The 14,796-nt window shown below is 43.6% G+C and overlaps 1 protein-coding gene across 1 annotated transcript; it reads left to right on the top strand.

Annotated features, from left to right (window-relative positions):
• Positions 1-3,821: 3,821 nt before the first annotated feature.
• On the top strand, positions 3,822-11,389 carry LOC117310639 (protein WWC3-like). Its single transcript, XM_073799782.1, is given in 6 exon segments — positions 3,822-3,857; positions 5,864-6,028; positions 8,128-8,220; positions 10,005-10,232; positions 10,379-10,405; positions 10,407-11,389. Coding segments are annotated over 6 exon segments (789 nt in total). The 3' UTR covers positions 10,647-11,389.
• The last annotated feature ends 3,407 nt before the right edge of the window (positions 11,390-14,796 follow it).

Raw genomic sequence — 14,796 nt, 5'->3', positions numbered from 1 at the left:
ACGTTGTGGCAAGTTTTCCTCCTCTCTACTAAGACGGAAATTAATACCTATAAACTCTTACCTTACAAAGGAAGAAATATCTCAAATCAACAAACCAAAACCTTACAACTTAAAAAACTAGAAAAGAGGAGCAAATAAATGAGAACTAGCAGAAGGAAGGAAATAATGATTAAACCAGACATAAATAAAATAGAAATCAACCCTGCTGACAGCCCTCCTGACCTAGGACTTGAGTTCCATAATTGTGAAAACATACTTTTCTGTTGTTTAATCTCCCTAGTCTGTGGTGTTTTTTTAATAGATCTTTATTGGAGTATAATTGCTTTACATTGTTGTGTTAGCTTCTGCTGTATAACAAAGTGAATCAGCTATATGTGTGCATACATCCGCATATCCCCTCCCTCTTGCGTCTCCCTCCCACCCTTTCTACTCCACCCTTCTAGGTGGTCACAAAGCACGGAGCTGATCTCCCTGTGCTATGCGACTGCTTCCCACTAGCTATCTGTTTTGCATTTGGTAGTGTATATATAAGTCCATGCCTCTCTCTCACTTTGTCCCAGCTCACCCTTCCCCCTCCCCATGTCCTCAAGTCCATCCTCTACGTCTGCGTCTTTATTCCTGTCCTGCCCCTAGGTTCTTCAGAGCCTTTTTTTTTTAGATTCCATATATATGTGTTAGCATACGAGTATTTGTTTCTCTCTTTCTGACTTACTTTACTTTGTATGACAGACTCTAGGTCCATCCACCTCACTACAAGTAACTCAGTTTCGTTTCTTTTTATGGCTGAGGAATATTCCACTGTATATATGTGCCACACCTGCTTTATCCATTCGTCTGTCAATGGACACTTTGGTTGTTTCCGTGTCCTGGCTATTGTAAACAGAGCTGCAGTGAACATTGTGGTACATGCCTCTTTTTGAATTAGGGTTTTCTCACGGTATATGCCCAGTGGTGGGATTGTTGGGTCGTATGGTTGTTCTATTTTTAGTTTTTTAAGGAACCTGCGTATTGTTCTCCATGGTGGTTGTATCAATTTACATTCCCGCCAACAGAGAACCTCAGATCCCAGGGAATATTCATCAGAGTGAGGTCTCATGGAGTTCCTCATCTCAGCACCAAGACAGCTTTACCCGATAGCCTACAAACTCCAGTGTTGGAAGCCTCAGGCCAACCAACCAGTAAGACAGGAACACAATCCCACTCATTAAAAAAAAAGAGAGAAGGCAAAAAAATACGGCACAGATGAAGGAGCAGGGTAAAAACCTACAAGACCAAATAAATGAAGAGGACAGAGGCAATCTACCCCAAAATGTAAGAGCAGACACTGTGCTGCTTTTTAAGAGCAGCTGTGGCAAACTAACACCTGAAGAAAAAATGATTTGACCACCGTCATTGTCAAAACACTCAAGGACTTAAGTAGAAATAAAATCCCTCAACATATTAAAGTCCATGTATTGAAAATCCATAGCAAACCTCATATTAATGTTTGCTTCACATACTATAGAGCTCTTACGTTTGGTTCAAATGTATTTATAATTGTTAAATTTTTCTGAGGAATTGACATTTTTATCAATAGACTTTTCATCAATATGTCAATATTAAATTGACATATATATCAATCTTTGCATTTTGTAATGGTTTTTGGCTTGTATATCTCCCTTCTCTCTTCTGGTTACTATTTCCACAGAATATTTTTTCTTTTACTTTCAAGCTATCTGTGTCTTTAGATCAAAAATGGGTCTCCTGAACAATATGTTGTTGGTTTCTGTGTTATGTGTTCTGTCAGTGCATGTCTTTGGGGAGTTTAGTCTCTTTACATTTAAAGTAATTTCTTACAAGGATGCTTTCTGTTGCTGTGTTGTTACTTGTTTTCTCTGTATCTTACAGGTTTTTTTGCCCATGATTTCCTCCATTTCCTCTTTCTTTTACATTTAGTTGATTTTTTGGTTGTTTGACATGTTTCGTATCCCTTCTCATTTCCCTGTATGTATATGTGATAGGTTTTTTTGTGTGTGTGGTTATCATGGGGATTACATGTAGGATCCTAAAGTTACAACAACCTAATTTGAATTGACACCAACTTCACTTCAGTCGTGTACCAGAGCCACTGATAATAATCCTCAGAGTGAGAAATCAACAAGATGGCAGACGAGGAAACTCTAGGCTCTCTTCCCCCATGGAAACATCAAATATATAATATACAGGTCAAAATAGTTTATAAGAACTTTAGAAATGAGTTAAGAACCAAGTACATGTCTAATCAAGAAAAGCTGCATTCAAAACAGAAGGAAATTTCATGCCATTTTGCTCACCTTTATCCCAGACCCTTTCCAATGTAGCACAGCGTGTTTGGGAAGAAAATGCCAATTCTCATTTCTTCTCTTAGGCAAAGGTAATGAGTGGAACCTGCTTACAGTGTTCTGCCTTACCTGGGGACTACCGTAAGGGCTGGTTCTTGTCTTGCCAGACTCACACCACTAATGGTATAGTTTGGATATCAGCTTTGAGGCCACATATATCAGGGCTGGTGCCACAGTATGTTAGAGCCGCAGGGGGTCTGCAGTCCTGCTGTCAGCCAGGAATAAGAGGTTATAGGCAGATGAATATAACAGAAAATACGATCCAGAAAAGAACCAGGGTGAGAATTTAGTTATATTAAGACGTTTAAAGGCAGCTGTATATACTGGTAACAGGAATCAAAGCAAGCCCAGTCCTAGGAAAGAAACGTCCTCAGACAACTTTTCTAATTGCCTGTGTCCTCCACGCTTCTCCTTATCATCTTACTGTGGTTTCCTTAAATGTGTCCAGGAATTTCTCTCTTGCTGCTTTCTGTGTTACATCATTATCTTTGTTCAGTTTGATACTAATGTGTCTTGTTGTGGGTCACCCTGAGTTTATCCTACTTGTAGTTGTGAAGCTTCTTGTATTTATATGTCTATTTTGTCAAATGTGGAAAGTCTTCCTATATCTTCAAAAAAATCTTTCTACTACTTTCTCTTTTCTCCTTATAAGGATCCCATAATGGTCCACTGACACAGTGTCCTATAGATCCTATGGGCCGTGTTCACTTTCCTTCAGTCCTTTTTCTTTGTTTGCTGGATTCCTTCTTTTCAATTGTCCTGTCTTCCAGTTTGCCTCTTGTTTTTATATCTAGTTAAATATGTCATTTTACCTCTTTAGTGAATTTTTTCTTTCACTTGTTTTATTTTTTTCACCTCCAGCTTTGCTTTTTTAAAAAGTAATTTATATCTTTTACTCATTATCATCATTATTATTTTATTCATATATTGTTTCCTGATTTCCTTATTTTTTGTCCATGTTTTTTTCCTTTTGCTCTTTGGACATACCTAATACAATTATTTGAAATTGTAGGTTTGTTGTCTGTGCTTGCTTTGAGATGATTTCTGTTGCTTTATTTGCTTCCTTTGAATGGGCCATCTTTCCATGTTTCTTTCTATGCCTTGTGATTTTTTTTGGTTGTTGTTGAAAATTGCACATTTGAAAAAACAGGCACTTTTCCCAGATTTTGCAGACTGTGAGCCTCGACATCACCTTGAAGTGAAAGCTTATGACCTCCCCAGTTTTTTCCGTCAGTGTGTGTTGAGTCTTTCCTTCAGCGTGTGTTGCCTGACCCCGCTTTCTGCTTCCTCAATTCCCCTATATAAATAGCTCAATTTTTGAAGGCTCAATTTTCCAGATTGTGTGTACCCAGCTTATTGTAGGGCTTTTTGTGGTCTATTGTATGTTTATACCAGTAGGTCAGTCCAGCAGCAGCTTTCAGGAGTCCCGCCTGCTGCTTCTGATCCTTTTCTATGACTAAGATGGGCCATGCTGCTTCTCCTGCACCTGAGATTCAAGTGAGGCAAAACTAGTCCAAACCTTTAGCTCCCTAACATGTAAAAATGTTACAAGTAAGGTCTACCCTACTTTTTCTAGTTTAAGGGAGGGAATTGGGAACTAGGCTGCTGTCTCCTCTAAGTTAAAAGACCATGGTCAAGGGTTAGTAAAAAATGAAATGCTGTAAACTTTCCTACCACTTGAATATTTTTTCACTTTGAATATTTTATCATTTTTCTTCATTCATTTGCTCACTAAAGACTGCGATTGTTTGCAGAGCTCCTGTGGGTCTATTCAGCAGTGTATGGTTTTGTTTTGTTTTGAGGTATAGTTGAGTGCTTTTTGATGTTTCCATGAAGAAACCAGGACTTAGAGCTTCCTAGTTCACCATTTTCGCAAAATCACCCTGTTTTAAGAAAGCATTTTAACAGAGAGGCTAACGAACAAATAATATCATGAGGGTTTAGATTTTTAGGAATGGTGGTCATTTTGAGGCATCTCTGAGAAGGTGAATTTTGAGTAGAGACCTTAAGGAAGGAAGTGCAGGAGCTGGGGAAGAGCATGAGGCACTGAGGCACTGAGGTGGAAGGCCTAATATGGTCAGAGAATAGCAAGGAGCATGGGGCTGGGGCGATGAGCAGAAGCAGTTGTCACAGCTGAGAGCAGAGTTAGTGAAGGGGCCAAATTATGTAGGGTCCACTCAGGACTCTTGTTTTTTTTCTGAAAGGGGTAGGAAATTGAGGAGTAGTTTTGAGGCCAGGGGTGACGTGATTGTACTTCAGTTTTACGGGGATCTCCATAATTGCACTAAGAATTGACTCAAGGGGAGGGTAGGCATGGAATCAGGCAGGGCAATGAGAAGTGTGTAGCACTAATGTGCTGAGTAGGAGATGATGGTGACTTGGATGAAGGGTTGGTGACAAGGGGTCAAAAAACAGCTGATTTTTTCTCTCTTCACTTTATTGAGATATAATTGACATAAACACTGCGTAGGTTTAAAGTATACATCATAACGGTTGGACTTACATACATGTTAGAATGATACCAGAGTAAGTTTAGTGACCATCCATCATCTCACATAGACACAAAATTACAGAAATAGAAAAAAATATTTTTCCTGTAATGAAAACTCTTAGAATTTACGCTTTTGACCACTTTCATATATAACATACAGCAGTGTTCATTCTATTTATCATGCTGTACATACATGCTTAGTAGTTGTTTATCTTGTAAGTGGAAGTTTGTACCTTTTGACTGCCTTCATTGAATTCCCCCTCCCCCAATCCCCACCTCTGGTAACCACAGATCTTGTCTGTTTTCAGTGAGCTTGTTGGTTTTTGAAATATAACTGACCTACAACACTTTGTTAGTCCCTGTTATGCAACATACTTCTGTACATGTCAGAGTGATCTCCACAGTAAGTCGAGTTAACATCTGTCACGACACAAAGATAGTGTGCAGGTATTGGCTCCGTTCCCCACCCTGTATATTCATACCTGTGATTCATTTGTTTTGTGATTGTAAGTTTGTACCTCTTAATCTCCCTCACCTATTTCTTTCCTCCCATCACCTGTCTCCCGTCTGACAATCCCGTTTGTTCTCTGGATTTATGACTCTGCTGCTGTTTTGTTAGGTTTGTTCAGTTATGTTGTGTTTTTAGATTCCACATATAGGTGAATCCGTACAGCATTTGTCTTCCTCTGTGTGACTTATTTCACTAAGCCTAATATGCTCTAGGTTCATGCATGTGCAAAATACTTGTAATTCTGAAAATTGTGCCAACGCAGTTTCTCTTGGTCTAGATAATGGAGTGTGAGAGAAAGACAGGAGTCCAGGATGACACTAAGATTTTTTTGCGTGAACAAATGAAAAACTTTTGGTAGAGTACAGAAATTCACGTTTAGACTTATTAAATGTGAAATGCCAGTTAGAGCTCCAGTGGAAATGGCAAGGTTGTTTGGTGACTCCACTAATTTAATGCTTGTGTTCTAGAAAGAGTCGTGGTAAACAATAAATTACTATCTAGGTTGATAAGGAAACCAACACAGAAGATCTCTTCCCGGAAGAGGTGGCGAGTCTGCCGAAGGGGAGGCCCGGCCGCAGGGCCCACGGCTCGCCCTTCACGCGGAGCAGCCCCGTTGTCCGTTCCCAGACTTTTTCGCCCGGAGCGCGAAGCCAGTACATTTGCAGAGTAAGTCGGGAGTCCTTTGCCACCTGCCTGGAAGGATTCTTCATCGGTCGCAGGTGGGGCTGGGCAGCAGAGGGTTGGAGCTCCCGGCAGATCCTCATCTGCACGCAGGGTTGAGAACTCTGAGACAGGTGGAGGGGGAGACCCCACCTGCTGTGGTCCGTGGAGACAGGACAGCAGGTTGGAGGTTGGCCGGCCGTGGCCGTGTGACAGTGACGGCACGGACTAGCAGAGACGAGGCGCTGTTGAGGATAAGTGCTCACGACGCAGCACACTGGGGCGCCGTTTGGCTCGAGCAGAGCTGTGACCCTCCCGCTCCTCTGACGGGGCTCGTTGGAGAAAGCATCTTCCCTTGAAAGGGCTACCAAGGGGCCGCTGCATTAGGGCAAAGCCAGAGGTTGATCATATGAGAGAGGCAGACCCTCAGGCTTCCGTGGGAGACACTGAGGGGTCTCCAGGCCCACCCTAAGGCTCAGAAATTGGCTAGGACTCACGGAACTCAGAAAAGCCGTCGTATCCACAATGATGGTGCGCCGCAGGGAAGGGGTGCAGACCGACGCGCAGAGGGAAGGGGTGCAGACCGACGCGCAGAGGGAAGAGGCGTCGGGCAGCGCTCCGGAGAGACGTGGCGGAGCTTCCAACCCTTCTCCCGCAGCGGAGTTGTGCGGCAGCTCTCACTTCCCGGAGCAGTGGCAGCGTGCCCGGAGCACAGCCGACCAGGGACGCTCACCGGAGGCTTGGTGCCCAGGGGTTTTGTAGGGGTGGTCACGGGGCACAGCTCGTGGCCGGCGTGGCTGACCTTCGTCTGCAGCCCCTCCAGGGTCAAGCTGGTGGCCCAGGGCCCCCCTCACATTGTCAGCAGAGACTGTGCGGCCGGGCCAAGGTCCCCAGGTAAACAGAGACACTTAGAACGTTCTAGGGACTTACAGGTCACTGCCCAGGAGCTGAGCAGGGAGCCCATCTTTCTTGGGCAGGGAATCCTTTACTCACAGGAGGGAGCAACAGGGGCTGGGGCCCGAGTGGCCACGTTTGCGAGGCCTGCAGCTCCTCTCCCCACACAGTGAGGTGTCCCGGTCGCGCTGCCCCGGGCAGCCCAGGGTCAGGCGGGGCACTCCCGCCCCATCAGGCTGCGGCCTTGTGGGGCCTGATGCTTCATCACGCGGCTGGAGGTGCCTGATCGAAGGCCATCCTTCCTTATCCTAGACTCCTGCTGAACCCCTGTGGAGCAGCCTCCCGCCTGCTTGCTGAGGAGGACGGGGCGGTGAAGGAGGAAGCCCTTCACCTCCCCAGAGACAGGCCTCCAGCCCCTGCACTGTGCTTTGTGCCCAGCACAAAGGCACACGCACTGACCGGCGATGCTTCTAGAGGCCTCCGTTTTTATATATGTTTGTGATGACTGGGAGGCACGTAAGTGCAGTGCTGCAACATTTCCAGCTATCTGGGGTTCACTGGCATGGAAAGTAAGGCCGTGAAGGCCAGGACTTTGCTTTCACACAGATACATGTTGATCCTGAAATGAAAACCTGCCGCCAAATGAAATACGTAACGTCTCGGCTCCCGTGAAGTCGGCATTATTTATTTTTCTTTTTAAAGACAGGCCTTTTCCCTTGACGGGCAGGGTGGGTGTTAGTGGTGTGGGCTTGTCCTCCTGCCAGGAACGAGGCTCTTATCTGGAACGCCACTCTTCCCAGCTCTTGCCAAAGCTAGAAACACAGCAAATGAGAATGACTGATAAAAAGTGAAAAGCGCTGAGGGGAGTGCGGGTTTTCATGAGCGTCACACCGTACCAAGTGGCAGTTGGCATTGATAGGACCGAAATTGTGTTGCGCGATTAGCCTGGAAAACCTCAGCTGGTTCGGTTGATGGACCTGAAGCAGGGGTGGGGCCGGGGGTTGGTCTGCTATTTGGTTTGTCTTTGTTTGGCCTGAAACTCTTGTGTGGGGTTTTCTTGTACGCGAAACCCAAAGTCTTGGTAAAAGCTCTAAACGTCATAACTGTTCGAGTACCTGCACGAGAAACAAAATAATCCAGTTCAGAGTACACAGAGAATGAATGTTGAACTCTTGAGGAAGTGTTTCTGAACCTCCGTCTTTTTGGTGTAGCTTTATCGTAGTGACAGCGACAGTTCAATGCTGGCCCGCAAGTCCCCCCTTGTCCGAAACACTTTGGAAAGACGAACCCTTCGCTATAAGCAGGTATGTGCCACGTAGACTAATCTGCCGTCTGTATGTACGCTGGGAGTTATTTCCACAAACCTGAAGGGGTAATATTTTAGGTAAGATTAATTGAAAGGTAATATGTTTATTTCCTTGTTTACTTAGATATAATTTTTAAAAGTGTATGTAATGTCAATGTTACCAGTATTTGTTAATTTCCTAAGATAATGTCATAATCTAAGATAATACATGATCTTTACATTTTAAAATATAATAAATTAATAAACAGCCATTCTGTATGAGAGATTCTTCTTTCTTTTTTGACAAGGGAGTATATACAGTTTAGAAAATTTGGGTCTTTCACCGTGGCACATTCTCCTACATAGGACTGTTCTACAGTTTTCCTTTATATACACCGGAGTTTTTCTCCACGTCACGCCAGTTTACACAGTTTTGCTCCTTTTAATTTGTAAGGTAGTGGTTCCCTGACCTTCCCGGGCAAGAATTCTGTGAAAGAAAAAGAAATTCCCAGATCTCCTTGTGGTGGTTGTATTTAGAGTAGCCGCTGACTGAGAGTGATAAGAAAATACATAACTCAGCAACAAAAGTATTTCTCAGCAGCCATGCTGTTGGCATTTTGGCCTAAGTCTGTCTTTGTTGGGGGCTGTCCTGTGCACTGTGGGCCGCTGAGCTGCATCCCTGGCCTTGACCCACTAGTTGCCGGTACCACCCCCTCCCCCAGTTGTGACGACCAAAAATGTCCCCGGAGGGCCCAAGTCACCCGTGGTTGGGAACCAGTGAGCTCTACTATGAATTCAGGAGAGCTTTTAAATGAGTTTGTGTTTATTAAGTCACTTAGATTTGCATTTAACTTCTGTATATGTGCAAAATAGTGTTAGGGGTGTGTAAAACGCATACAGTTATTCAGTCCTCCCAACAACGCTGATAGGCTCGTGGAGTTGTGATTTTGTTGCACTAACTGCCTTCCCCAGCGTTGTTAGCCATGGCGTGGGAAGTACTGCTCTCAGCTCCGTGTACAAAATTCTATTGTCATCTTAGAGCTTTCTTGAAAACAGGACACTTGCTTACTTCAGGCGTGTGTGGGGACGAGCGTTTTTTGTTGTTGTTGATGTTCGGCCTCGCTGTGCGGCTTGCAGTTGTAGTTCTCTGACCAGGGATTGAATTTGCAGCCCAGCATTGGAAGCGGGGAGTCCTAACCATCGGACTACCAGGGAATTCCCTGGGGAGGAACGTTTTTGACAGCTTGTGTGTGTTTAACCAGAAAGCCCTCAACGTGGTTTATAACGTGCTTTTTTCCCGTTATACAGTAGGCCATTAAGATTTTGCCATGTCGGTCTATTTTTCATCTTTCTACAGTAGCTGCGTTTTCTGCGGGCCTTATAATGTATTTGATCACTTTTCTCTTGTCAGGGATTTAGGAATTTTTCTGTTATAAAGCTTTTGCACATCATCAGCTGTGCCTTTCAGATGCAAGTCAAATGAAATTTCAGAACCAAAGAAAACACAACATTTTGTGGCTCTTGCTTATATTGTCAAGTAGCACTTGAGAAAGATGACGCCCCGTGTGAGAGGGTCTGTTTCTCTGCGCTTTAGCCAAAGCCTAGGTCGTCATTACAGCGGGCAGCTTGCTGTCACTGGCTCGTTACCGGAGTGGAGGTTTGAACCCGTGTGGCCCCCATCCGTGTTGTGTTGGCGTCGGGCCACGCTGCGGCTGTCTCTCTCCAGTGGGGTCGGTCACTCGGGGAAGAAGCTGCGGGAAGGGCGCGGGCGGGGTGGGCGCGCTCACGGCCGCGGTCTCGCAGCCCTGCAGGTCCTCCCTGGCGGCGCTGGCGGCGCGCACGTCCCTGGACCTGGAGCTGGACCTCCAGGCGTCGCGGACGCGGCAGCGGCAGCTGACCGAGGAGCTGTGCGACCTGCGCGAGCTGCGCCAGCGCCTGGAGGACGCCCAGCTCCGCGGCCACGCCGAGCCCCCGGCCTGGCTGCTGCGCGACGAGCGCTTCCGGAGCCTGCTGCGGGAGGCCGAGAGGCAGGTGAGGCCCCGGCCCGCCAACGCGGGGAGGGGGCAGGCGGCCGGGCCTTTCTCGCCTCCCGGTGCCCGGAGCTGGCAGGGGCTTCCATCGCTCTTCCTTAAAACTGGAAGCAAACCCGTCTGGTTCACCCCGCGTTGCTGTTCCAGACGAGACAGACCAAACTTGACTTCCATTCAAGAACAGGCCGCTGAGAAGACGCTGAAGAAGGCCTCCAAAGGGGTGTGCCAGCTGCGCGGGCGGAACCTCAAAGAGCCCATCCAGGTGGGTGCAGACGTTCAGGTGGGGAGAAGCCCAGGCCTCACTCTCGCGCTTGATTTTTACTGTCATACCTTTGTCATTATAAAGAGTAAAGTAAGTATTGAGAGAGACCCACAAGGAAGTCGAGAACAAAGCTGGAATCCCCACTGCTGTTAGCATTGTGCGATTTTTCTCCTGATTTATTTTCTGTGGAGCTGTAATTAAGGCCAGGTGTGATCATTTTTGTTTAATTTTGCATTCAGCTTATTAAGAATTAACATACCACATGTTACTACCTAACCTGTTATTTTTTTCATGACTGATTTCATCTAATAAACATAATTCACTTACCGGCTCTTGTAACATCTTTTATGTTTATGATCATAAATAACAGCAATTTACATATGTACAGTATGTGTTATCTTTGCTTTTTAAAATTTAGAGTGAAGCATACTCTATATTCAGGAAAATGTTCTTTTCTTACCAAGACAGTTTAGTGAGTTCTCATAAACTGAACATGACAGAAATCAAAACATTATCAGCATTTCCAGATTACTCTGCAAATTTCCTTAAACACTGTGTTGAATTCTAATGACATAAATTAGTTTTGCATGGTTTTGTTCTTTTATACAGCCGCAGTTAACACAGTTCTATCCATACTACTTTGTGCCTGACTTTTAGCTTTGTTTTTTTCTATACCTGTAATTTTTATGTCCTTATCATAAAATAACACAAGATATTATAACCACTTCCTTCAGTTTTGATTTAGAATTCATCTATTGATATATTTTTAAAATGTATTCATTTGTTGATAGAACAAGAGTTAACACTATGTAGCAGGCACTCTTCCAGCCACTGGAGATAAATCCCTGCCCTCCTAGGAGTATCATAACTTCTATTAAAATTTTGAGAATTTGTATACGAACATATATTATGGCAATTCAAATTCTGATTCTTCTTTGAACAAGGAAAGCCATCATTGATATGAGAGCTTCCTGCCAGCTTTCAGTGTCTGCATATCACCTTCTAACATTATTTTTTCCATGCCCACCCAGGGAGAAGATAACATTTTTCACGAGACCACGGGCTAACATACCCCTGCTGCCGGTTGATGATGTTTGCTGGAGTATTTATCTGCCTATTTTATTTCTGCGAAGTTCTAAAATTGTCTAGCTAAAATTGTCTTTCAAATATTTGTGCAAAGTTATTAATATACAATTTTTTTTCGAAAGTCCAATTTTTTTTCGAAAAGCCAAGCAGGGCTTGGCTTTTCCTTGTTGTTAAATTAACATCTCAAACAGGTTATTTTATAAAAGAGTAGCTGTTGTGTGAAGATTCGACAGTTTCCATGCTGTGTTCTTTGACTTGAAGGGTGGAAGACAGAAACTCAGGCAAATTCACTCTATTGTCATTTATTCATGGTTCTTTTCTTCCTCCTTGAAGGAGAATACTGACTTTAAGATGTATTTTAAGACTGAAACTTGGTTCTTCAGTATTTGCCAGGTGGTAGAATGATCTTTGGGGCCGGTTTTGTGTTCTGACATCGGAAATTCAAACACTATGTGCTGAACTCGTCACTCGTCCCGTTTCTCCTGTGTGCATTTATCATGTATAGTGTACACTTTCGCACCCTTTATGTTCTGTTAAGATGCCACCTTAGGGGCTCAGTCCTAAGTCAGTGCGGGGTGTGCTTTGCGGAGCTTGGTCTCCCGCGCGGGCTGGGCACCCATAGCCCCTGGTTTCCGTGCACCTTTCCGTGCCCACCCCGGGTCTGAGGCTGGTCACGGAGCCCCCGGCAGGCACACAGCCCACCCTCACCCGGCCTCGGCAGCCCCGCCTGCCTTTCCAGTCCGCCCCATCTGATCTTGACCGACAAGGAGGGCACTGGTGGAGCTACCGCTCTGCTGCTCTGCCCTGCAGGAAAGTGAAAATAGAAGAAGGAAGGTGCGTTTTCACTGAGTCACTGGATCCGCTGATGGATAGAGCAGTCACGACATGGACACGATAACCTTTGAAGGCGCTTTCTTGAGGAAGCCAGCTTCCGTGGGAACTACAGCTACCAGGCGAGTCACTCACAGGAGAGCATGTGCTTTTGCTCAGAAGGCGCCCGCCCCATGCTGGAGTCTTGCCAACATTTCTTAAGAAATCTTAGAACTAGCTCATGAGGAAAAATATTTTTATTCAATAAAAGGGTACAACTATTCTTTGAATTGCCAAGTGATATAAATATTTTGCCTAATATATACTTATTATATTTAAAAGGCACTCTTCTTCATGACGCTTTGGATGAATAAACAAGATCAGTCACAAAATGTGAAAGAAAGAAAGACAGAAAGAAAATACAACTCTTCCTGTAGCTTTCTTCTCCCTCTTTTCCGTTGAAAATATGGACAATAGTTTGTAAGTAGTACTAAGACTGAAAACTTTATGCTATTCACGGTTGTCATCTGTTGCTATGTGTTTCTAATCTTTGTTCTGATTTTTTTTCCCTTGTCAATTTCTTAGTGTATATACTGGCAGTGGAAGTAGAGACTCACAAAACATTCCTTAGTAGAATTAGCAGCCAAGCAGACAGCATGGGTAAGCAAGTGAGGACAGTTAGGCCCTCTCTAACTTCCCTGAGCTATTTGAAACTTTAAAATCAAACAAAGAACTGTCTACCACGGGACTCTAGAGGATGCAAATGGCAAGTTATTTATATCTGAGGTACAGTCTCCATTCATGTGGGGAGGCTTGCAGAATGCATTTTCTCTGTGCTTCTTCTTAGCAGCTGTGCCAGCATAGAAATGCCCCAGACAGGTGCTTTTGAATAACACTGAATAACATACCCCTCTCCACCCTCTATCCCCAGCTCAAACAGATTTCCATTTGGAAGTGTTTCCCTGATAGAGAGCTGGGGGATTTTTGTTGTTTTAAATCCCATCTTAGCCAAATGCAGCTTCTATGGCCGTGCAGTGGCCTCTTACATTTGCCACTTCTCTGTTTTACTTCTCCATGCTCTGCCTTGCATGTGATTGCTTTTATAAGATCATAGTAAGGAAGTAAAATCGAGACCAATGAAGAAAAGTTCTGTGCTGCCTGTGGAGGACCCCTTTTTGAGTGTTCATTGTTCATGCTGGAAAAGACAAATGGTCTGTGTTAGAGGCTGTGGTGGAGCAGATGGTGGGCTTGATTTTGCAACTTCTGATCAATTAAGACTGTCAGGAGCATATCCCACATGAACGAAAAGTTAAGTCCTGTTGCCTTATGTTTATCTTTGTATATCCTTAAGTTTTGTGTCCCCATGGTGAAGTGATATAAAATACTATATCTTCCTGAATTAAAATTTAGAACTCGGTCATTCGTATGTTTTTTCATGTATTCATTCCTTTATTAATAAAACATATTTACTGAACACCTGCTACTTACCTGGCACTATTGTAGGCCCTAGAATAAATTCCTGACGTCGTGGGAGCATCATAAACTGTATGACATAATATGGTTATATGTTTCCTTTGTCATTAAGAAAACTGCCCTATTTTATTGGCAGTCTTACTCAGGGTAGTCAGAGGTAGATTGCAAATGTTGATATCCCTTTTCAAGAAACTGTCAAAATGCTGCCACCAGCTTCTTTTAAAACAGAGCTACAAGTAAACTAATTTTTTCTTCCTATGATCACTGAGTTGTCAAACTTTGGTTGAAAACTCCTTAAATAAATATTCTTCTGTTGTGGGAATAAGTAATAATCAATATTCCTCTCTTTGCTTATGTCACCATTTCCTCCGATTTGTATTGTTTGAAAGTATTTCTTAAAATTAGAGTTCTTAAAACAGAGTGGAAATACATTTTAAAATTCCTTTTAAGTTTTGGAGAACTATAAATGTATAAAAATAGTAAAATAAATCCCTATGGTCCTCTGACCAAATTTCAACATGGATCAGTCATGGCCAAATTTGTTTCTCTTACACTTCCATTCACTTCTCCTCATATTTCGAAGCAAATCCCACACACAATATCATTTTGTCTGTAAATATTTCAGCTGCCATCCTATAGTAATCCAGGGTTTTCCAAAAGTCTCCTCATTAAAATAAACTCATGGTTGAAAAGCTTGTTAGGGATAAAAAAAGACATTGATTTCACCTTTTCACTGATTTCTGTGTTAGGAAGAACCTTGGATGAAGACCAAAGTAACATATTTCTTATTTTAAATCAAACTATCATAGCGTTCTATTGACCTTACTTTATTTTATCTTACTTTATTATTTTTAAAATTTTATATATCCTGAATCTTTCATCCCTGTGAGATTTCCTTTGTCTCACTCTTGGGCTGCAGGCCAGAGGCCTGCAA

Source organism: Tursiops truncatus (genome assembly GCF_011762595.2).
Source record: "Tursiops truncatus isolate mTurTru1 chromosome Y unlocalized genomic scaffold, mTurTru1.mat.Y SUPER_Y_unloc_1, whole genome shotgun sequence".
In the NCBI taxonomy this organism is placed as follows: domain Eukaryota; kingdom Metazoa; phylum Chordata; class Mammalia; order Artiodactyla; family Delphinidae; genus Tursiops; species Tursiops truncatus.
The sequence above is the reverse complement of the archived record's forward strand: the minus strand, read 5'-3'. Positions and strand labels throughout refer to the sequence as shown.